Here is a 23913-nt window from a genome sequence, read left to right as displayed (position 1 = left end):
TGGAAAACTACTAACAATAATAATGTTAAAATAGTTTTATCATTTTTACAGTGTTTATAACTTGCTGTTGTAATTGTATTTATGAAACTAAAGATGAAACTTGACTGCTGTTGTAATTGTATTTATGAAGCTAAAGATGACGTGTTGTTGTGTAAATGATTTAGTTTCCTGCAGTGATGCCACTGATAACGGCTCCTCCTCTTCTTCTGCTGTTTCTGCTCATGAATTCAGGTGAGTCTCTCCTGTAAATACAATGGGACTTATAATATCTCAACATTAGAAAGGTTTTGACTAATCAGTTAGCCCTGATAGTAACCCCAGGAAACAGTAATCACTGGTAAAATATCAACTATAATGTAGTAAAATGTCTATGATTTATTTGTTGCTTCCAAACAAAATTGTATTACTCAGGTTTTTGCAGACATAATGAAGCTGCAAACATTTAGTGCAGACTGTCTTTCATGTTTAGTGTTCACTGTTCTGTTTCCTGTATTTCATCACCTTCTGTCTGATGTCTGTAGATTTTACACATCATATGATAAGTGTAGTTCTTTATTCATATAAACACCAGTTTTGTGAAGAAAAACAAGTTTTAATGAACGTTTATGGTCCTGTTTTTAATATATGGGCATTTTCATTATTTTCGCCAGCAGCCATATCACCCTGTAGCTCTAGACTGGTTGCCCACTGAAGCTAAGCAGGGCTGAGCCTGGTTAGTACCTGGATGAGAGACCTCCTGGGAAAACTAGGTTGCTGCTGGTGTTAGTGAGGCCAGCAGGGGGCGCTCACCCTGTGGTCTGTGTGGGTCCTAACGCCCCAGTATAGTGATGGGGACACTATACTGTCAAAAGCACCATCCTTCAGATGAGATGTTAAACTGAGGTCCTGACTCTTTGTGGGCATTAAAAACCCCAGTATGTCCTTCGAAAAGAGTAGAGCTGTAACCCCAGCATCCTGGCAAATTTGCCCATTGGTCTCATCATAGCCTCCTAATCATCCCCATATACTGATTGGCTTCATCACTATGTCTCCTCTCCACCAATAAGCTGGTGTGTGGTGGGCGTTCTGGCACAATATGGCTGCTGTCGCATCATCCAGGTGGTGCTGCACATCGGTGGTGGTTGAGGAGATTTTCCCTTCCATATGCACTTTGAGTATCCAGAAAAGTGCTATATAAAAATTTAACAAATTATTATTATTATTTCTTGTGAATTTTGTGTTTCAGGACTTTGTAGCCAGTGGGGTGGTTTCGATGTGAGTTACAGTCCTTCACACATCTGTGCACTAAAGAACTCATCAGTGATAATGAACTGCATTTATAAATACCCTGCTGGACATCAAAATGTCAAAATGTTCTGGACCAAAACACTGGTAAAAGATAATGGACAGTTTCCAGATCTGTCTAAGGGCCCTGAATACAGTCAGAGGCTTCAGTATCTGGGAGATAAACAGAAGAACTGCACTATGAGACTGAGTCATGTGACACTGAAGGATTCACACATGTACTATTTCAGATTCACCACTAATAAACTAAGTGGAAAATGGATTGGTGTTCCAGGAGTGACTCTTACTGTCACAGGTGAGTTTCATGAGGTTTCTCTCTTCTTCTGTGCATTATGTTGAATAATAATCAGTGTATGACAGCAGCACTAGATATAATGTGTGTGTTGTGTTCAGATCTTCAGGTGGAGTCTCCTGAGAGAGTGACAGAGGGAGATTCAGTCCGTCTGACATGTAAAAGCAGCTGCACTCTGACTCACAGAGCAACATTCATCTGGTACAGAAACTCACAGCCATTAACTGAGAGAAGAGACAGAAACAATGAACTCCTGCTGCAGTCAGTCAGAAGAGAGGATGCAGGCAGATATAGCTGTGCTGTACACGGACACAATCACACCTCTCCTGCTGTTCAGCTCAGTGTCATGTGTGAGTATGTTCTTTAAAGTTTTCTTTCTAAAGCCAGTAGAGTTAAATCATCCCTCCTTTTCTTTAAAAATGGAAGTAATTAGGGTTGATCTTTAAAACAACATTAAAATACTCACTGTTTCAATAGTACAGCCACAAGGCATGAACAATATGTGATTTTAGTGTGAAAATCACTTTCTGACATCTTCTGTTATATTCAGTTATATTCAATTTTACAGCTTTGTTGTCATGACAATGCAACAGCAAACACTAACACCCTAAAACAACTGTTAAAATAATGATTTAAACAAACGATTTAAAGCTCAAATAATGCACACTTTAACAAAAGAATGATCGTACTGTAAATGATTTTATGAAATAATAAGCACGTTTATGCCTTTAAATCCTCCAAAATTAGTCCCTTATTTAATTCCATTGTAAGTACCTCACAATTTTTTTCTCTTTTACAATACATTTTTGTGTGGGGGGTAATCAGTATTATGCAACAAACGTCATTTTGAACATCATTTTGAAAAATATATGCTGGGTAACAACTGATTACATGTAATCTGGATTACGTAATCAGATCAAAAATTAAGTACTTGTAATTAGAACATATTACATTTTAAAATACTTGTAATCAGACTACACTTACTTTGATATTGATTACATGAGTACCATGATTACATGATTACATTTCACACAATGGTGAAAATCACAGCTGCAATGAATGATGAATCAAATCAGTAACCAAGGGAAGAAACCCTGACCCTGGCAAACAGAAAACAAACTCAAACAGAACATAACTGTGACATATACATTTAGAAGCTCTTCCAGGTTTGTGGAATCAGCCACATGTGCCTGAAATCACTGAAAACTGAGACTCAAACAACATTTGATCACTGGATTTACAGAAATAATTTCACTTTTAACAAGTGTTTTCTCAAAATTGCAACATTGCATATCTAATCATCTCCTGACAAACATTAATTATTATTTGAATTATCACTCAGTGAGTCATTTAACCACGTATTACTGTCTTTAGAAGGTTTTTGTCTTTCAAATACATTAAAATGTACAAATTCACACCATTTCATATTTACATGCAATGCAAGGATTCGCCAACTTTTTTGTCAGCTGAACCTCTTTGACCAAATATATTCATTCGAAGTACCCCCTGAGATTTTAACTTAAAGGTGCTGTACGTAGATCTTGAACTATGCTGCTTTCTCCAGCGCTGGAAAGCTTTTCTAATATAAACACGGGTCCTAAAGCGTTTTGCCCAGGCATAAACCTTCATTCCGGTTATATTATTTTGAGCTCTTTTATGTATTGTGTCCCATTTCTCGTTCTGCAGTTTTTTTCTTATTTTCAAATCTCCCTCTTGCTCGCTCTCTCTCCTCGACCGTCATACGCCCCTAATGCTGATTGGTTACACGTTTGTTGTTGGTATCAGCCCGACTAACTCCCAAACAGTGGATTTAAAATACTACTGGGTCCCCCTTTAATATGTAAGGTCAATAATAAAATTAACTCAGTAATAATAATAATAATAATAATAATAATAATTAGGTTCATGGTTTTCTGATGTTGATTGATTGCCACATGACATGCAGGTAGACAAATAAAATATTCTTAGTAAGTATTTTATTTTATTTATTTATTTATTTATTTAAATTCTTATTTTATTTTATTTTATTTTATTTTTTTTTTTATTTTTTTTTTTCAAACCCCAGTCTGGGAAAACCTGACATCATGTAATATTTCATGCACTTCATGTTGTTAACAAAGAATAGAATATATTTTCTTTATCTTTGTATTTTTATATCAATATGGTAATATTGATATAACAATGATATAATAATTTATATAATAATAATATCAAAATTATCCTATTCAAATCAATGTGATAAAGAAGTTAGGTTAAAAGTAATCTTAAAGTAATCAAAAATGTGTAATGTAATGGATTACTGTTAGGATTATGTTTAGTTTCTTTGGCCCGGTTTTACAAACAGGGCTTAGATTAAGCCAGGATTAGGCTTTAGTTCAATTAGGACATTACTGATGTGCATCTTTGGACAACACAATATTTTAAGATATGTCAGTACAAGTTGCTTTCAGTTAAAACAGTTCAAACATGCATTTTAGTCGAGATCTAGGTTTAAGCTTTGTGAAACCAGGGGTTTGTGTTTTAGTTTGGTTTTGGTTCTGATCCTGTTTGCCTGAGTTCCCTGTCATTGTTAGTTTCCATATTTGTTAATTAGGTAAATACCTGTTCCCTGTTCTGTTAATTATACTCCCTTGTATAAGCCTTCAGTTCATTTAGTTTATTTATTTATTTATTTATTTATTTATTTATTTTGTCCAATATTGTCTATGTTTAAACGTGGAGTTTCTCCCTGGATTTAAGAATAAAAGATGGGTTTATGTTTGTTTCTCTGAATCACCTGCGTTGTGCTCACTACAGCCACACCTGACATTACTGTACTAATTTAATTTGCTGAAGTGTGAAGCAATGCCAGACTCAGACCATGTGTGTAAAATGCATCAGATTATTTGAGTCCAGCTGGTCGCATTTTGTCTCTGACTATATAATGTATGTTACAGCGTGTACATATTTTTCACTTTTTTTTTCTTGCATTTAGAGTCTTGATATTACATATTTCTCCTGTAGATCCTCCAAAGAGTGTCTTAGTGTCCATCAGTCCATCTGGTGAAATAGTGTCAGGAGATTCAGTGACTCTGATCTGCAGCAGTGATTCAAACCCTCCTGCTCTGAACTTCAGCTGCTCAGTGTTGCAACCACGGACTTGGGCTACTTTTACATTCTTGCCTTGTTTTTTTTTTTTTTTTAGTCTGCGGGTTGACCTATCCACCCCAGAACGCAATTGGGCTAGTTTTGGCTGTGATTGGGCAGGTTTTAAATAACAATTGGGCTGGTTTTGTTATGCAAACCTGACAACTCTGCCTCAGCTGCTGGATCTGGACAGAGTTTCAGTGGACGCTTCTACTGTCAGGCTCAGAATAAATATGGATCAGTGAAATCAGTGGCTTTTTTAGTGACTGCTGAAGATTTGATTTTATAAAGAGTTCAAAACAGTTGTGTGGCTTTGAGAATTAATCTTAATTCAAATTCTTCATCTTTCAGTGCATCATCGTCTTGGTTGGCATGTCTGGTTGGGGATCTCAGTGGCATGTTTAGGATTCATCATCATCATCATCATCATCATCATCATTCTGTTTATAAAGTACGATCAAAAATTATTCTCAGTTATAGTGAGTGTGTGAATGTAATTCACTTTCAGACTAGTGCAGGAAATGTCTCATGTGATGTGATTAGTAATTAATCTTTAAAATGCAGTAAGTAGTAAGTGTAAGTTTAATGTCTGTTTTATCATTAGAAAACGAAGAGATGCTATAGCTGAAGACCTCACAGTGAAACAGGTAAATCATCCAGACACACTGTAAAAAAAAAAAAAAAAATCCCTGTAAAATATATGGTAAAAAAAAAAGGCAGCTGTGGTTGCCAGAACTTTACCGTAAAAAATACAATAGAAACATTTTAGGTTTTACGGGACAGCACTTAGTTTACTGTCTCTTTTACAGTTCAAAACCATATAATTTAAAGGTTTATGTTGTAATAATTACAGTATATAACTATTTATTTACACTACACACTGTAAAATAAACATCCGTAAAATTTATAGTAAAAAGAAAAAAAAAAACTGTCAGCTGTTGTTGCCAGAAATTTACCATAAAAAATACGGTAGCAACATTTTAGGTTTTACAGATTTAACTTAAATTTACAGTAAAAAAAAAAAAAAAAAAAAACGTATTTCATTAACTGATATAATGTTAATTTACCAACCTATTGAAGTACTAATATCTGTTTTGTACCTTTGTAATACACTGACAACCACCAAACACAGTGGTGATGAGAATCACATGATGAATCAAAGTTCATCACAAGCAGCTTTTCCACGAGCTGAGAAGATTAATACTAATATATAGAAGGTGCACAGTGTCATTCACCAAACACTAAACACCATCATGGTAACACACATGACATTTTAAAAATGCAATAAACATCAATTTAACAACATTAGATGTAACATAAATCCCTAATGTTGGAAAGAAAACTAAGAAAAAACAGTTTTATTTCAACAAAAATGTATCAAATGTGAAGTGTCACGCAGTGAATTGTGGGAATGTCACAGTGCACAACATGTGAATAATCTAGTTAGATGGGGCCATTGATGCAAAACGTGAGAGACAAGTCAGTGGAAAAAACGTGAAGTCTAGGGATGTGTTTTTAATAGTTTACTGCCTTTTAATTTGAGCGCTGCATTTATAGAACGCTGTGTCACAACGGTCAAACACGTCCATCTAATGCGTGTTTACATAGAAAATGAATGGAAAAGTAGCACACTGAAATGGAAAATGTTCTGTGTGAACAATCCTTATATGTGAATAATAAATAATAATTAATTTTCTTCCGTTGCAGGACAATCTGTACTCTGACGTAACAGGGAGAGACGTTCATGTTTCTGAATCAGCTGATTTTGACGACGCTCAGTACGCCACTGTTACTTCCAGCAAACCCAGAAGAGACAGAAACGCTCCTGATCGCAGAGATTCTGAGGAGATCCAGTACGCAACTGTACAACATCACAAAAACAAACAGACCAAGAGATCAGAGGAGAACGAAAGCCAGTACGACAATATCAGGATTCACCAGCCTGAATCTGCTGTGAGGTGAGAAGAACCAGCTTAAAGAGACAGTTCACCCAAAATAAAACATTTGTCATCTACTCATCTGCATGTTACTTTTATGATTATGATGAAAGAAGAATTTATAGTCCTTTAAATCTGGACATTTTTCTTAATAACCTGGTGTCTCACTGAGGTTTCAGAAACGTGATATGCCAGGTTTCTGTATTTTTAAAATGACATTATCATCGTATTATCTTAAACATAACATCAGTATTTAATTTGAATTTATTTTATGTTCTTTAGGCGATCAAATGTGCAGACCGTGGAAGAGACTTCTGTGATCTACAGCTGTGTCAAATGAGTAATAGAGACCATCATGAAGACAAAGGCCAAAACAATTAAACAATATTATGAAAGTATGGCTGTCAATGTAGCATATTTATTATTCATTATTCATTAAAAGGGGACCTATTATGCCCCATTTTACAAGATGTAAAATAAGTCTCTGATGTCCCCAGAGTGTGTATGTGAAGTTTTAACTCAAAATACCCCACAGATAATTTTTTATATCATGTTAAAATTGCCAGTTTTTGGGGGTGAGCAAAAAAGTCTATCGCTAAAGTGGTTTAGTATAATTCCCTCCCAGAAGCACCTCATATGATTGCGTTCACAAACATCTGAATGCAAGATAACATGACAGTTTTTCTTGTGTTTCATCTGCGTGAGAAAGAGTCCGTCAGAGTCAAGCAGTCATGGGCGGTTTGTACATTATCTGCGAACTGCTTATTCTGAGACACTGTTTATGATTTATGGGGATTAAAAAAAGCAGTGGGTGGATTTTTATCATTATATGGTGGTGGTGTACACACACTGCCAACACACATTTATGTTCAAACACCATGTAAAAGTGAATTTTGTGTAATAGGTCCCCTTTAAATCAGGTAAATAGATGGCAGGAACAAAGTGTCTGTAATCTTTTCTACATTACAAGAGCAGAATACAAATAAAAGAGCTATAGACCCACAACATGGTGTTTGGTAAGACTAAAAAACCTTTTGTGATGTCACTGGCTGGTAATTTGTTTCTTAAAGTTGATTTGAACTTTTGAATTCAAATGTTTTCTGTGAGCAAATAAAAAGACCATATCAGTTTTACCAAATTCAAGCTTGAGAGTGGTTATTTCTAGATCACTGTAGACCTAAACTCAGAATAACCTACCTTATGTGATAGCTGGGTTAATATTAATATTTGGTCTATTCTGACGAAATATTCAAATGTGCAACAGCGGATAAAATAAATTTGATGTACACCTCGTCACCAGTGATGATTATTTGTAGGGCAGCTTCTGTGTACGTGTGTTCAGACGAGGTCAATCATGATGGTTTAATCAGTTTGACTACAACAGGGGTAGGCAAGTTCGGTCCTAGAGAGCCGCTGTGCTGCAGAGTTTAGCTCCAACCTTAATCAAACACACCTGAAAAAGCCAATCAGGATTACTAAGGCCACATGCAGGTGAGGGTTTTTTTCAGGATTGGAGCTAAACTCTGCAGGACAGCGGCTCTCTAGGAACAAACTTGCCTACCCCTGGACTAAAACAACATTTACAGTGCCCCTTAAAATCACATGATGATGGAAATTATATTTTAATGCTTTTGCAGGAATCCCATGCAGGAAATTTTGTGAGCAAACGCAAAAGCATTGAAATATAATTTTTTTTCGCCCATCTCATACTTTTTCAATCACCATGTCCTTACATTGAGTACATCGAGACACTCTGCATTATGGACTGGTGAACTGCTTCTGGATGAGGTCATTTCCTGTGCCAGCCACCTCTACTGCCAACCACTTCCTGTGTGTCACGATCCCTGCCTGTGTTCCCTGTGTCTCCATAGTTGTTTGTTCACCATAGCTCGTGTCTCGTTTCATTTAATTTCGAAGGGTGCATCCTACAGAGGACGCATTCTGTGAAGGATGCGGTATACGGAGTGTCCTTAACCAGAATTAAACAAGACATCCTTCGTAGGACACACGGGTAGGAAAGAAAACAGGAAGTATCACGTTGCTATGCCAACACGTTCACGGCAGCGTCATTGCGCTCTCACAACAGTTAAATGAATGAAAATTATTTATAAATTTGGAAAGTAATTTGAAAAGAAAATGTATTTACTTGTTTTATTTTGGGGTAATGCTTGAGGAGCTGCGGTGTATGTACAACAGATATCTGTTGCAGAGACAAAGGAGGAGGATATTAAGAAGAACAAAGTTTAAAACAAAAACAAGCTTGAAACTATTTATATTTAAACACCACATCTGCAGCAGCGAAGGATACACCTCATGCGTCCTCTGAATTCCTGTGGAAGAAGGGCGCATTCGAAGGTCGCATTCGGAGCCTCCTACTTACTTTTCTGAAATGATACAGCCTCAGTGACATATGCAACCTTCGAATGCGACCTCCGAGGGGACGCAACCTTCGAAATGAGACACAGCTCATATTTCCCTGCCACTCTGCTCACTTGTTACTTGTTACCATGGACACTCATTGGACCACGCCCCCTTGTTAGTTTGTTAAGCTCATCAGCCTTGTTAACTCTCCCTATATAAGCCTGGTTCACTCAGCCTTTCCGTGTGAAGTATTGTATGTGTAACTGCAATTCTGAGCATTTCTCTGGTTTCTTGTATCCTGGTTTTTGGATTCTCTGCCTGCCTTTGGTTTTCCTGTTTGCCTAGTTCCTAGCTTTGTGTGTTTGTTTGGACTGCCTTCTTGTTTTGACCTTTGCCTGTACATTGGATTACGATTGTGGATTACCCTTCTCAATAAAACTGCATTTGGATCCTCAGCCTTCGAGTCTCGGAGCAGTATGTTACACTGTCGCTATTCTTTTCACCAATAAACTAAAGGCAAAAATTCTCTCAAGGATGTCAAAATATAACTTGTCTCTCTGAGGTCAAAATGTTGACATCCAGTCTTACTCAGTATATGTTCCTATATTGACAATCTTGCTCAATAATTCTTCAGAAAATGTTTCAGGGAGGAAGGAAGGGTATAAAAACTTTAAAAACCCACCCTCAATCTTATGTGGAAATTGTGAAATTGTAAATATGTCCTATATGTTAATAAATCTGTGTACAGGATCAATCAAAGTGGTGGACAAACTTCTTCATATTGTTAAACATTTTGGGTTTAATGACTTTTTAGATATCAATAAATGCCATTGGATCATGATGAAAAGTTGGCAAAGTTGCTTGTGGGCAGGGGTCAAGAAAGAGGAAGAAACGTTTTCTGTTTGTGCAAGCGTTATAAAATAAAACAGTGTTAACTGAGAATTTCATCAGTTCATCGTCTGCTGGAGAGACTCACCAGAACACGGTAAGAGTTACTCTGGTTACTGTGTGAATATAGTCTGATTAATACTGTTGTAGAAACCACTGACCTATTCAATAGGACATATTCTCTATGAAAAAACCTTTATGGGAATGTTTTTAAAGTTTTTATAATGATGATAGTGTGTGTTATACTGTATTATTGTTCTTGTAGCGATGTCACTGATGATGGCTCCTCCTCTTCCTCTTGTGTTTCTGCTCATGATTCACGGTGAGTCGCTCCTGCTGGAGAGTTTTTAATGTTCTTTAGTCACTTATCAAAGTTTTTCTTCAACAGGAGGTCCCACAGTCATTGAACCCCCTGTTAAAACACCTTTCACAAACACATTTATGTGAAAAAAAGTATTCATCAAAATAAGTAAATGTCAGTCAAAGCTAAATTTAAAAAAAAAAAAAAATAACCAGCTAAATGTTTAAATTATTCTCACTTAAATTACAGTTTTTTTTTTTTTTATTATTATTATTATTATTATTATTCGCCTTGGTACTATTTTCACAAGTAATGTGAACATTTTCAAAACTCTTAGTACAAAACTCCAGACTGATCACACTTGTAACACAACTAGTCATTCTTTCAAAACCTGATCTCATACTTTCATTCTAGTTGTACAAATTTTCATTCTATAAAGTTACACAGGCTACAGATGCTACATTAAAAAGTACACTTACATTACCTAAATAACATAACTGACATAAAATCCATAATGTTTGTAATAGTATCTATTATCAAAAGGTGTGAAGTATGACACAGTCATGAGGTTTTGTGTAATACAGAGTTTGCTACCAATACAGTAAATTATCTCACTCTACCATATGACTGAATCTATACTGTAGTCGACCTTTATAAGGGTGAGTTACAGTAATGTGGCAGTCTTTACCATGGTAATGCCTCTGTTTCAGTATCACATGGCATACTATAATGTAAAATTATGCCATCTGTCTCCCTTCTTCTGATGTATCTCTGATCAATCTGATGTTATACAGTTATTGACTGTTTCCTTTCCCTTGTACTCTGTCTCTCACACACACACATGTTGTTTTTTTATGGGGACTTTCCATAGACATCATGATTTTTATACTGTATAAATATGCATATTATATCCCCTACCCCTAAACCTACCCATCACAGAAAACTTTCTGCATTTTTACATTTTATAAAAATATAATTTTGTATGATTTATAAGCTGTTTTCCTCATGGGGACCAAAAAATATGTCCAAACAAGGTCTAAAATTACTGGTATTACCATCTTTGAACATTTGGTTCACAACGCTGGGTTAACCAGGACCACACACACATGCACACACACAATTTGAACATTGTGGTTGTCTAAGATAAATTGCTTAATGTTGCAAAATTTGCGGAAATTGCAAATAATTTATATAGTAACTATGCCTATAGAAATCTATATATGTGTACCAAATGATTCATTGATTAACCATTAAGTTCAGTTGGATTAGATAATAGACAAATGTATTAAAATGAACGAGAAGAGATGCAAATCAAAAGTTTGATAGTAATAGCATTATGAAAGGCAGTTACTGGATGAAACACTTATTTTGTGTAGTGGATACTTTGGATACTTTGTGATTTTGTGTATTGTACAAACACAATTGAAAATATGCTGAAATGATTGAAAAAAGTGCAATTTTGATTATCTGTTGTGATATTAGTACTAAGAGTTTGAAAATTTACCAATTGCTTGTGAAAACTGCACCAAAGCAATTAATAAAACTGTAATCTAACTGATCTTAATGGTTAATCAATCAATCATTCGGTACACCTATAGATTTCTATAGATATTGATTCTATAGGCATAGTTTCTATAGAACTTGTTTGCAATTTACAATATGGATAACCAAAAGTAATGAATTATTTTTACATTATAAGCATTTTATCTTAGATGATAACCAAAATCTTCAGTGTGTGTGTGTGTGTGTGAGCAGGACAGAGTACAAGGGAAAAGAAACAGTCCGTAACTGTATAACATCAGATTGATCAGAGATACATCAGAAGAAGACAGACAGTTGGCATCAAATACATCAATTTACATTATAGTATGGCATATGACACTGTAAACAGGCATTACCATGGTAAAGACTGCCACATTACTGTAACTCACCCTTATAAAGATCACCTACAGTATAGATTCAGTCATATGGTACAGTGAGAACATTGGCAGCAAACACTGTTCTACACAAAACCTCATGACTGTGTCATACTTCACACCTTTTGATAACACACTGAATAGATACTATCACAAGCATTATGGATTTTATGACAATTATGTAATTTAGGTATTGTAAGTGTATTTTCTAATGTGGCATCTGTAGCCTGTGTTACTGTAATTATTTCAGCAACAAGGGTAATTTGAAACGTGTTACGTCCTGAGGACGTATTATTGTGTATACATGTGTTTGAATGTGTATTTTACTCTGTGTTGAGTATTATTTGTTACCGGGTAGTGATTTGTTTTCTTTTCTTTCTAACATTGTTTTGGTAATTAAACGGTATTGTATTTTTTCTTATATTAATTGTTTTTGTTATAGGAAGCTGTAGGGAGGGGGTGCCACTTTTTCTTTTGTAATGTTTATCTCTGTTTATGGTTAGCCAGGGAGTGGAGGGAAGCCTATGTTGTTTATTTCTTTTCTTTATCTGCATGGGTCATTTAGTTCTCCTTCTAACAGTCAGTAATTCTTTTGTTTGTTGTTTTGGCTAGCCCCTCTCCTGAAGACTGTTTGCTTCCATTTTTCCTTGCCTAACTAAAATAAATAACTTTAATTTGTATCATTGAGTGGCTGATTCACATTTCTGGGGCAGAGGACTGAAGGGAATCCTCCACGTTTTTTTTTTTTTTTTTGGTTTGTTTCTCCTTCGGGTTTAATTTAATCCTGTTACTGTCTCCCAACCCTAGACTGGGAGAGCTTGTAACAAGTGGGGGCTCGTCTGTCCATTAATTGGCTGGTGGTAAGTGCTCTTTTTCTATAAGATTGTTTGACTGTTTTTGACTGTGGGTGGGGAGGAAAGTATTGTAGGTGTGGAAATAATGGAGTTTGATTTTACAGCATTTACTCTTTCTCCTACAATTGAAGCCTTTAATCATTGTAAGAAAAAGGATTTAGTTTTGATAGCAGCATTCTTTGATATTTCTGTTAAGAAAGATGTCACAAAGCAAGTACTTAAGAATGACTTGTTTGAGAAATTAGTAAATGCGGGGATTTTGCCTAGAGAGTCGGAGGAAAGTGCTGAGGTTCAGTCTGAAGCATTATTTGAGGCTGAAGATGTGAATCCCAACTCTGAATCTGTTATATCTCAAGATCCAAAGATTGTGTTGAAGTTAAAGGAATTGGATCTTTTGTTAAAAAAACAGGAATGTGAGGCGGAAAAGATAAAGCTTCGAGTAGTGGAGAGGCAGGCTGATAGAGAGATCCAGTTATGTAAATTGGATTCGGAAGCACAGCGTTTGGCTGTAAAGCCAGTTCCAATTCCACGTACCTGACCTACGTCAGTCTCATCACCCTTAACTACTGCTGGTAGTACAGATACTGAGGATTTTTCTCATGCGCCCTCTAGCGATAGTTTCGAGGTCAGTAAGTATATAAGATTTGTGCCTCCATTCAGAGAGACAGAAGTCGACTCTTACTTTTTTGCATTCGAACGCGTTGCTAGTAAATTAAGGTGGCCGAAAGATATGTGGGCTCTATTACTCCAGTGTAGCCTTACAGAGAAAGCCCAGGAAGTTTGACATTGTGAGTGGCCCAGTCAGTTTAGCTGTGCATCCACAGTTACCTGTTGAGGGGGTCGATCTGATTCTGCGAATTGCCTTGCGGGTGGCACAGTCTTTCCTAGGCCGGTTGTATCTTATAAACCTAGTGCTACACAGAAACCTGATCTGGCTGAGAATTTCCCCTCTGCTTTTCCAGTCTGTGCAGTTAACCTGTGCCCAGTCAAAAAAAATTGAGGAAGTAGTGGATATCTCAAATTCGTTTTTGGTTAATGATCCTGACACTGTGGAGTGTGTCCTGTCTGTAACTCCAGACCCTGACACTGACATAACTTCCAATGAGAAGTTGACCTCTGAAACCCCTTTGAAGGCAGGTAGAGAAGCTGCAGCATAAAAAGCAGACCATTCCCTATCCAAGTGTATAGTGGCCGCAGAACATACAACCCATGCGCCCAAATATACAGGGGTGGTTTTCTTTTGGGAATGTGGATTGTTAATGCGTAGGTGGAGGCCCCAGCAAGAAGAGTTAGGCTGGCAGGAAGTGCAGCAAATTGTTTTGCCTTCAGGCAAAAACTTTTGAGTGTTTAATTGTCGACTGTGTTGGACCGCTACCTAAAGCTAAATCAGGGCACCAATACCTTTTGACTATCATGTGCACTGCGACTTGCTTCCCTGAGGCTGTTCCTTTAAGGACACTGAAAGCTAAGGTTGTGGTAAAAGAATTGCTCAAATTCTGTACTACTTTTGGATTGCCAAAAGTGATTCAGAGTGACCAAGGGTCAAACTTTACTTCTAAGGTTTTTAAGCAGGCTCTAGAAACCCTTGATATACAGCACCAAATGTCCACAGCACATCATCCTGAATCCCAAGGTGCACTCAAGCGGTTCCACCAAACCCTGAAGACAATGTTACGCCGGTACTGTGTAGAAACCGGAATAGACTGGGTAGAGGGCCTTCCTTTTCTAATGTTTGCCATAAGAGAATCTGTGCAGGCTTTAGTCCTGCTGAGCTGGTGCTTGGCCACACCCTTCATGGCCCACTAAATCTGTTAAGTGAACAGTCGCTAAATCAGAGTTCTAAGCCTGTGCCTGTTGATGACTGTTGATGATGAGAAACTGCACAAGGCCCAAAGTCTTGCAAAACTTCATCTGTCTACTGCTCAGACCAAGATGAAAGATCATTTTGATAAAATGTTTCTCCTTCGGGTTTAATTTAATCCTTTTACTGTCTCCAAACCCTAGACTGGGAGAGCTTGTAACACATGTATCTTGCTTTGTTTGCTATTGAATGAACTGATTGTTAAAAGTACTAAACTGAAAGAAGATCATACTGTTGTGTTTCAGTGATTAAACCAAATGTTCTCATTACATATCACAATGATCTTGTGTTTTGAAACAGTGATTATGTAGAATGAAAATATGTAACTAGAATGAAAGCATGAGATCAGGTTTGAAAGAATGACTAACTGTGTTACAAGTGTGATCAGTCTCTAGTTGTGTACTAAGTTTTGAAAATGTACACCTTACATGTGGAAATAGTACCAAAGCAAATAAAAAAATAAATAAATAAAAAACTGTAAAGGGTTAGTTCACCCAAACATTGTCATTAACTACTCACCCTCATGTCGTTCCACACCTGTAAGACTTTTGTTCATCTTTAGAACACAAAAAAATATATTTTTGATGAACTCTGAGAGCTTTATGTCCCTTCATTGACAGCTATGCAACTACCACTTTGATACTTCAAAAAGTTCATAAAGAGATCGTAAAACTAATCCATATGAATTGAGCAGTTTAGTCCAAAATTTCTGAAGAGACACGATCACTTTATAAGATGGACAGACTAAATTTAGGTGTTTATTCACATATAAACATTCAGCAACTCACACATCAGTTGTTGTAAACGGAAACTCAAGCATGTTCACTTGACGTGAGAACCAATGAGGTTTGTTCTCCCGCGTCAAGCAGGTTTGGTTGAGCTTCTGTTTATGTTTGATGTTCAATGTTTATATGTCAATAAAAGCCTAAATTAAATCTGTTCATCATAAAAAGTGATCGAGTCTCTTTAGAAAATTTGGACTAAACCGCTCAATTCATATGGATTAATTTTACGATCTCTTTATGAACTTTCTGAAGCATCAAAATGGTAGTCACATAGCTGTCAATGGAGGGATTTCATTAAAAAAGGTCTTCATTTGTGTTTCAAAGATGTACAAAAGTCTTAAGGGTTTGGAATGGCATGAGGGTGAGTAATTAATAACAGAACAGGTGACCCAACCCTTTAAATAATAGACAAATGTATTAAACTGAACGAGAAGAGGTGCAAATGAAAAGTTTGATAGTAATAGCATTATGAAAAGCAGTTACTGTGAATGAAACATTTATATAGATGAAACACTTATTTTGTGTAGTGAAAATGATACTTTGTGATTTTGTGTATTGAACTAACATAATTGAAAACATCCTGAAATGTTTGGAAAAAAGTGCACTTTTAATGATCTGTTGTGATATTAGTACTAAGAGTTTTGAAAATTTACCAATTACTTGTGAAAACTGCAAAGCCATTTAAAAAAAAAAAAAATGTAATATGAATATGTGCAATAATAATGATTATATTAATGTTTTTGCAATGTCAGCATTTCATGTGTTCTGCAAAAAGAATGAATGTGATGAACATGAGGGGTCAGTAATTATGAAAAAAAAAAAAAAAAAAAAAAAATTGGTGACCTCTATCCCTTTAATGTGTGTTTCAGGGGTTTCTAGTGCTGGTTGGAATGTGAGTTACAGTCCTTCACACATCTGTGCACTAAAGAACTCAGCAGTGTTAATGAACTGCACTTATACATACCCTACTGGATATCAGATCATGAGAGTGTTCTGGACCCAAAAGGACACAAAAGAGTTTCCAGATCTGTCTACTGTCCCTGAATACAGTCAGAGGTTTAAGTATCTGGGAGATAAACTGAAGAACTGCACCATCAGACTGAGTCATGTGACACTGAAGGATTCACACATGTACTATTTCAGATTAATCACTGATAAACCTGATGGTAAATGGCTTGGTAAACCAGGAGTGACTCTTACTGTCACAGGTGACTTTCATGAGGTTTCTCTCTTCTTCTGTACATTATGTTGAATAATAATCAGTGTATGACAGCAGCACTAGATATAATGTGTGTGTTGTGTTCAGATCTTCAGGTGGAGTCTCCTGAGAGAGTGACAGAGGGAGATTTAGTCCGTCTGACATGTAAAAGCAGCTGCACTCTGACTGACAGAGCAACATTCATCTGGTACAGAAACTCACAGCCATTAACTGAGAGAAGAGACAGAAACAATGAACTCCTGCTGCAGTCAGTCAGAAGAGAGGATGCAGGCAGATATAGCTGTGCTGTACACGGACACAATCACACCTCTCCTGCTGTTCAGCTCAATGTCATGTGTGAGTATGTATTGTATGCACCCTTTTTTTTGAAGTTTCTTTCCAAATTAAGAAGGTTCTAGTGATATAAAATACATGGGCAAAAGTGTGTGTGGCCCTAGTAATTAATGGGCTTGACAAAATCATTTAAGTAGTAGTTTGTATTTTTTTTTTTTTTTTTTTTTTTTTCCAGCATGGCAATACCCAAAGTGAGGTTCATAAAGAAATTATTTGAGTTTGGTGTGGAAGAACTGGATTTTATTTTTTTTTATTTTTTTTCAAGTCCAGATCTGAACCCCACTGAACACATTTGGGATGAACTGAAACAAATCTCTTGTGTCTCTAAATGAGAGCAAATCCCTGCATTCATATTCCAACTTCTAATGGAAAACTTTCACAGAACAGTTAAATATTTAACAAGTGCATACAGTTAAATGTGTTAGAGTTCGAATAGTCGTGTTAAAGCTTCAACTTTTCCCTGACAGCTGGAGTGTAACGATGTATCAAGTAACGATGATACATCGATGTACTCAAAGACTTTAATTCAACTCAGAGGCAGGCAAACGGACAGTGCAAACACATCTATAGATAGAGACTGGACAAAGAGTGCAGGAAAGAGTGAAGGTTAAATCATAGACAGAAATGAGATGATTAATGACGAACAGCTGAAACTACTAAACTAATGATGATGTTAACCATGGACACAAAGTAGTGGCGGGAAACTGAACAAAGGAGCAAAGGAACGAATCAAAATACAAACTGAAAGTCCAAACACAAACTGAAACATGACATGGAGGTTTTCAGTGGATAAAACTAGTGGTTAAAAATAATATTTGAAATGTTTCACCTGTAGATCCTCCAGAGAGATCGCAGATGTGAACATCAAACACACCAGTGAACATTTTGACTCTGTCCATATTTTTCAAATTCTTATCCTGCATTTAGTCTTGATATTATATAATTCTCCTGTAGATCCTCTAGTGAATCCCATGATCCCAAGTCACAGCATCAGAGTATTTCTCTCCATGTTCATTTCTGGACTTGCACTTGTATACTCCACTGTCATCAGAGCTGATCTTTGAGATGTTGAAAATGTTGTGCTGAAACAACTATCCACTTTTCTTTAACAGAGAATTCTATTTTAGATAGATTTCAGTCTGGTTTTAGGGGTGGACACAGTAGAAAACCAGCCCCTTTAGGGGTTGATTAATGATCTTCTTTTAATCACAGATGCAGGTAATCATGCAGCATTAATTTTATTGGATTTGTCAGCATCTTTTTACACCTTTGATCACCAGATCTTTCTGACTCATTTAAAGTTGTTTGTTTCTATTTAGGGGATAGTCTTAAAATGCTTTGCCTCTTATTTGGATTGTAGTTCCTTTTCAGTGAAGATTGGTAACATGTTCTCTGCGTCAGCACCTATTACCTGTGGGTCCCACAAGGGTCCATATTGGGTCCAGTCCTGTTTTCATTGTATATGCTCCCTTTAGGAATTATTTTTAAGAAGTATGATATTTCCTACCATCTGTATGCTGATGACACTCAAGTCTACTTGCCGTTGAGACCTAGTAGTAATGATTCCAATGCCATACTCAAGTGTTAGGAAGAAGTAAAGCTTTGGATGGCTGAAAACCTTGTTCAACTGAATAAAAAAACAAAACAAACAAAAAAAAACCCCCAGAAATTATTAGCTTTGGTCACGCAGCTTGTAGCCAGATGGTAAACGATAACTTGGGCCCATGGAAGGAGTACCTGCAGGATCAAGTCAAGAACTTGAGAGTAATTTTTGACTCATCTCTCATATCTGATCAACAGGTTCATAATTGCTTTTTTTTTTTAAATTATTATTATTTATTTAAGGGCAATAGCCAAATTGAAACCAATTCTGTTAGCTAGTGACCTGGAAAAAGTTGTCCATGCCTATAAATATTGTTTTTCTTGTCTAGATTATTGTAGTGCTCTTTATGTTGGGACCTGCCAAACATATGTTGCTCGCTTGTAGATTGTTAATGAATGCTGGGAAAACGGATCATGTTACTCCCTTGTTATCTTTTTTTAGGATGGCTACCAGTACAATTTAGGATACAGTTTAAGACTTTGATATGTTTTTAAAGCACTTCATGGAATGACGCCAGAATACTTAGCTGAGCTTATTAAGCCCTACAGTACAAGCGTAATACTAAAATCATCAAACAAGTTTCTTCTAACTATATTCCCTGTGTGTGTCTCAAATTGAAAGGGTGATCTTGCTTTCTCTGTTGCTGGTCCAAGACTGTGGAATAATCTGCCATTGGATGTTAGATCGTAATGTTTTTAAGGAACTTTTAAAAGCTTATTTGTACTCTCTGGCATTTTAGTACATTAATGTATGGATGCTTTTATGTCTTGTCTTCTTGTCTTTCTTAGTTTGTAGATTTAATTATGATATTCTTCCTCTTTCAGTTCATCGTGGTTGGCTTGACCGATTGGGGATTACAGTGGCATGTGTAGGATTATTCGTCCTCATCATATTGTATACAATGTAAATAAAAAATAAAAAAAATTCAACAGAGTAATATTTTTTTTTTTTACACTAATGCAGAAGTACATTTGATTATTAAATGAGACAATGAAATGTCTTGTTTTCCGTTTCCTTTTTAACAGTCAGAAGAAAAGGATAAACAGAAGACCTGCAATAAACGAGTATGAGGTGAGATGATCAAAGAATCACAAAATGATGGCGATAAATCAATTAGAGCTTCTTTATACACATAGAACATACATTATCACACTTGAGATTTTACAGGATATTATGCAGATGTGGATTGATTACACTTTTGATTGTCATGCAAAATCACTTTTTTTTTTTTTTTTGCTGATTAGTCTTTCTCTATGTTTCCCTGTAGAACGAAGATCCCAGTGCACGTACATATACATCTCTTGACCTCAGGTCCAGATCATCCGACTTGTACGATACACTCACAGTAAGTCAAATATCAAAAACTACATTTGCAAAAGAGTTTGTACACTCACAATCAGGTAATAAATAATCAACGTGTCTTTCACATAGACTGTCAATCCCAGACCTGCCGTTCACCAGTCAAGCTCTTCTGAATATGAGAATCAGTCAGTAAGTGTGAGATCCTCAGGTCTTCTCAATATCATCAATAAAGAAGAAAATGTCCTCAGTAGTCAATCTACTAGTCAATAGATACTAAACAGTCTTTCTTTCTGTTATAAGATAAATTATGAGTCTTTTCACTAACAGAAATCTTTTTTTTTTTTTTAAACCGTTGTAGTTTTGGTTCGTGTACTTTTTAGATTTTTTTTTTTTTACAGACCAGTGTAAATGTGTGTTTTATTTCTGTTGTAGCCACAGCAAGATGCCACGGTAAGATAAGGCACAAGCTAAACTTTAGCCAACTTTTTTGGAGTCGCTGGACACGCCCACATCACAACTACCAAAGGAAATGAAATGCCTCTTCAGAGTTTCCATTCAGCAGTGAAGCGAGGCTGTGCACAGACATTTTGAGGGGCAGTGGCTCAAACCAGAAAAAAGGGGCACTAAGGGTATAATTATAATAACAATAATAATAATAATAATATAATATTTTTATTTTACAGAAAAGTTATTTTATGAAGACTACAGGGTTACCTCTTAACATGCCTGGTAGCCTATGACTATAAATCATTAGAAAGGTATAAGGATTTATTATAAAATATATTTTGTTGGTATGCTAAATCTAAAACATCCATGTCCATGTCTTCAATATGAAATATGAGCCTATTATGCAACTACCAACTGTGGGGAAGAAAAAGAAAAAAAAAAAAAAAAAAAAAAACCCTCCTGTACACTTCTGTACACTGGAGAAAAACATATGGGTTATCATGTTTACTTCAAATTTCTTTAGATAGAAGTATTATTTTTCCTATTTTTACACAAAGTAGGATGGACTGAGCATTATTGAGCACTATAAACAAGTTTTGTCTTCTTCATACTGGAAACCAGAGGGCACCCTCATGCAGAAACTCCAGATACGCCTCACAGAAGTAATATAACATTCCAGGAAATCCCTAATATGGACAAAGGCATCCAGCTAATACAGCTACCGCTGTAGCTGAATAAAAAGATGATAGAAACGCTTTGACTGATTAAACATGACAACAATAAACACACAACTGCGACGATATTAATTCATCTGAGTTCTTCAAGCATTCTTGGCTATTCTCATATTAATGAAGTATATTTATAATGCAATGCTAATCGACATAGCCTTTATCACTGAATAGGATACTATAAAATAATACATTGTCTACCTTATGCTATGATAACAAACCACATCAGCTCACAAAAGTAAGTTATGTTTCATCTTGCTTTTATCCACTATTAGTACAAGCCTGTTGTAGTGGACCGAATGATGGCCAAAACTTTACTGATGAGTTTTATGAAGTTTATTGTACATCACACAAAAGATGAAGCGTGTGTTTCACTCCAAAAACTCACTATAAGAGCTGAATGCACACAGTGCAATAAGTCTTGTCCATAAACTCTCTCTCGCTTGTATTATCATCAACATACACAGTAAATTACACAAAAACACTCATTACAATTAACAGTAAACAAATATACACAGACCTTATTCCTTTTCGGGGAGTGCTTAATAAACTTTATATCCATAAATCATCTCTGATGAACTGTAATAAAGTGCATGCTTTCCCCTTCATTATTGCTGTAACCAGTATCGCTCTGGAGACTACAAGCTGGATCACGAGTAGCTGATACCGATCCATCCTTGAGTAACAACTTTTTAGCAAAACCTGTTTTGTATTGTCCCTTTGTATTGACATTCATTCACAAAGCAGTCTGGTGTAAAATGATTCGCGCAGACATAAATGGGCGGTTTGTACGTTATTTGCGAACGGCTTGTTCTGAGACACTGCTTATGATTTATGGGGATTGAAAAAAGGAGTGGGTGGATTTTTATCATTATAGGGTGGTGGTGTACACACACTGCCAACACACATTTATGTTCAAACACCATGTAAAAGTGAAATATATACACACACACTATATTGCCAAAGGTTTTGGGATGCCTGCCTTTACGTGCACATGAACTTTAATGACATCCCATTTTTAATCCGTAGAGTTTAATTTGGAGTTGGCCCACCCTTTGCAGCTATAACAGCTTCAACTCTTCTGGGAAGGCTTTCCACAAGGTTTAGGAGTGAGTTTATGGGAATTTTGGACCATTCTTCTAGAAGCGCATTTGTGAGGTCAGGCAGTGATGTTGACGAGAAGGCCTGGCTCGCAGTCTCCGCTCTAATTCATCCCAAAGGTGTTCTATCGGGTTGAGGTCAGGATTCTGTGCAGGCCAGTCAAGTTCCTCCACACCAAACTCACTCATCCATGTATTTATGGACCTTCCTTTGTGCACTGGTACACAGTCATGTTGGAACAGGAAGGGACCATCCCCAAACTGTTCCCACAAAGTTGGGAGCATGAAATTGTCCAAAATGTCTTGGTATGCTGAAGCATTAAGAGTTCCTTTCACTGGAACTAAGGGGCCAAGCCCAACCCCTGGAAAACAACCCCACAATCCCCCCTCCACCAAACTTTACACTTGCCACAATGCAGTCAGGCAAGTACCGTTCTCCCGGCAACCGCCAAACCCAGACTCGTCCATCGAATTGCCAGACAGAGAAGCGTGATTCGTCACTCCAGAAAACACGTCTCCACTGCTCTAGAGTCCAGTGGCAGTGTGCTTTACACCACTGCATCCGACGATTTGCATTGCACTTGGTGATGTAAGGCTTGGATTCAGCTGCTCGGTCATGGAAACCCATTCCATGAAGCTCTCTACGCACTGTTCTTGAGCTAATCTGAAGGCCACACAAAGTTTGGAGGTCTGTAGCTATTGACTCTGCAGAAAGTTGGCGACTTCTGCGCACCGTGTGCCTCAGCATGCGCTGACATCGCTCTGTGATTTTACGTGGCCTAACACTTCGTGGCTGAGTTGCTGTTGTTCCCAATTGCTTCCAGTTTGTTATGATACCACTAACAGTTGATCGTGGAATATTTAGTAGTGAGGAAATTTCACGAATGGACTTATTGCACAGGTGGCAACCTATCACGGTGCCACGCTTGAATTCACTGAGATCCTGAGAGCGACCCATTCTTTCACAAATGTTTGTAGAAGCAGTCTGCATGCCTAGTAGTCAACATTTGAAGTGGATCAAAACCTTTCATCAAAGTTGTCCTAAAACCTTCTTCTAAGGACAACTTAGTTCTTAGGACAACTTTGATGAACTTTTTTGATCCACTTCAAATGTTGACTACTGTATATATATATATATATATATATATATATATATATATATATATATATATATATATATATATATATATATATTAGGTCTCCACTCATGCTGATTGGGTAGACTTGTTGATTGCTGGTTGGAGTGATGTGATGATTAGATCATTTTAATGTGTTCCTCCTGAACTTTGTTAATAAAACATCATTAAAAAAACTTTTGTGATGTCACTGGCTGGTAATTTGTTTCTTAAAGTTGATTTGAACTTTTGAATTCAAATGTTTTCTGTGAGCAAATAAAAAGACCATATCAGTTTTACCAAATCCAAGCTTGAGAGTGGTTATTTCTAGATCATTGTAGACCTAAACTCAGAATAACCTACCATATGTGATATCTGGGTTAATGTAAATATTTGGTCTATTCTGATGAAATATGCAAATGTGCAACAGTGGATAAAATAAATTTGATGTACACCTCGCT

The 23913-nt window shown here is 36.5% G+C and overlaps 1 protein-coding gene and 2 long non-coding RNA genes across 3 annotated transcripts in view; all 3 read left to right on the top strand.

Moving 5' to 3' along the window:
• Nucleotides 1–23913, top strand: part of LOC127503995 (hemicentin-1-like) — a 196558-nt gene that overhangs the window by 439 nt on the left and 172206 nt on the right. Inside the window, exons 2-3 of the mRNA XM_051878295.1 lie at nt 165–231; nt 1226–1579. Coding sequence (XP_051734255.1) covers nt 177–231; nt 1226–1579 — 409 coding nt within the window. The 5' untranslated portion in view covers nt 165–176. The remainder of the gene's footprint in view (nt 1–164; nt 232–1225; nt 1580–23913) is intronic.
• Nucleotides 5160–7777, top strand: LOC127504288 (uncharacterized). Its single transcript, XR_007927339.1, has 3 exons — nt 5160–5349; nt 6410–6660; nt 6922–7777. It is a non-coding gene; the product is annotated as an uncharacterized LOC127504288 (long non-coding RNA).
• Nucleotides 19811–23354, top strand: LOC127504303 (uncharacterized). Its single transcript, XR_007927342.1, has 4 exons — nt 19811–19831; nt 20028–20105; nt 20192–20251; nt 20495–23354. It is a non-coding gene; the product is annotated as an uncharacterized LOC127504303 (long non-coding RNA).

This window comes from Ctenopharyngodon idella, chromosome 2 (genome assembly GCF_019924925.1).
Source record: "Ctenopharyngodon idella isolate HZGC_01 chromosome 2, HZGC01, whole genome shotgun sequence".
Taxonomy (NCBI): domain Eukaryota; kingdom Metazoa; phylum Chordata; class Actinopteri; order Cypriniformes; family Xenocyprididae; genus Ctenopharyngodon; species Ctenopharyngodon idella.
This window is presented reverse-complemented; position numbering and strand designations above follow the sequence as displayed.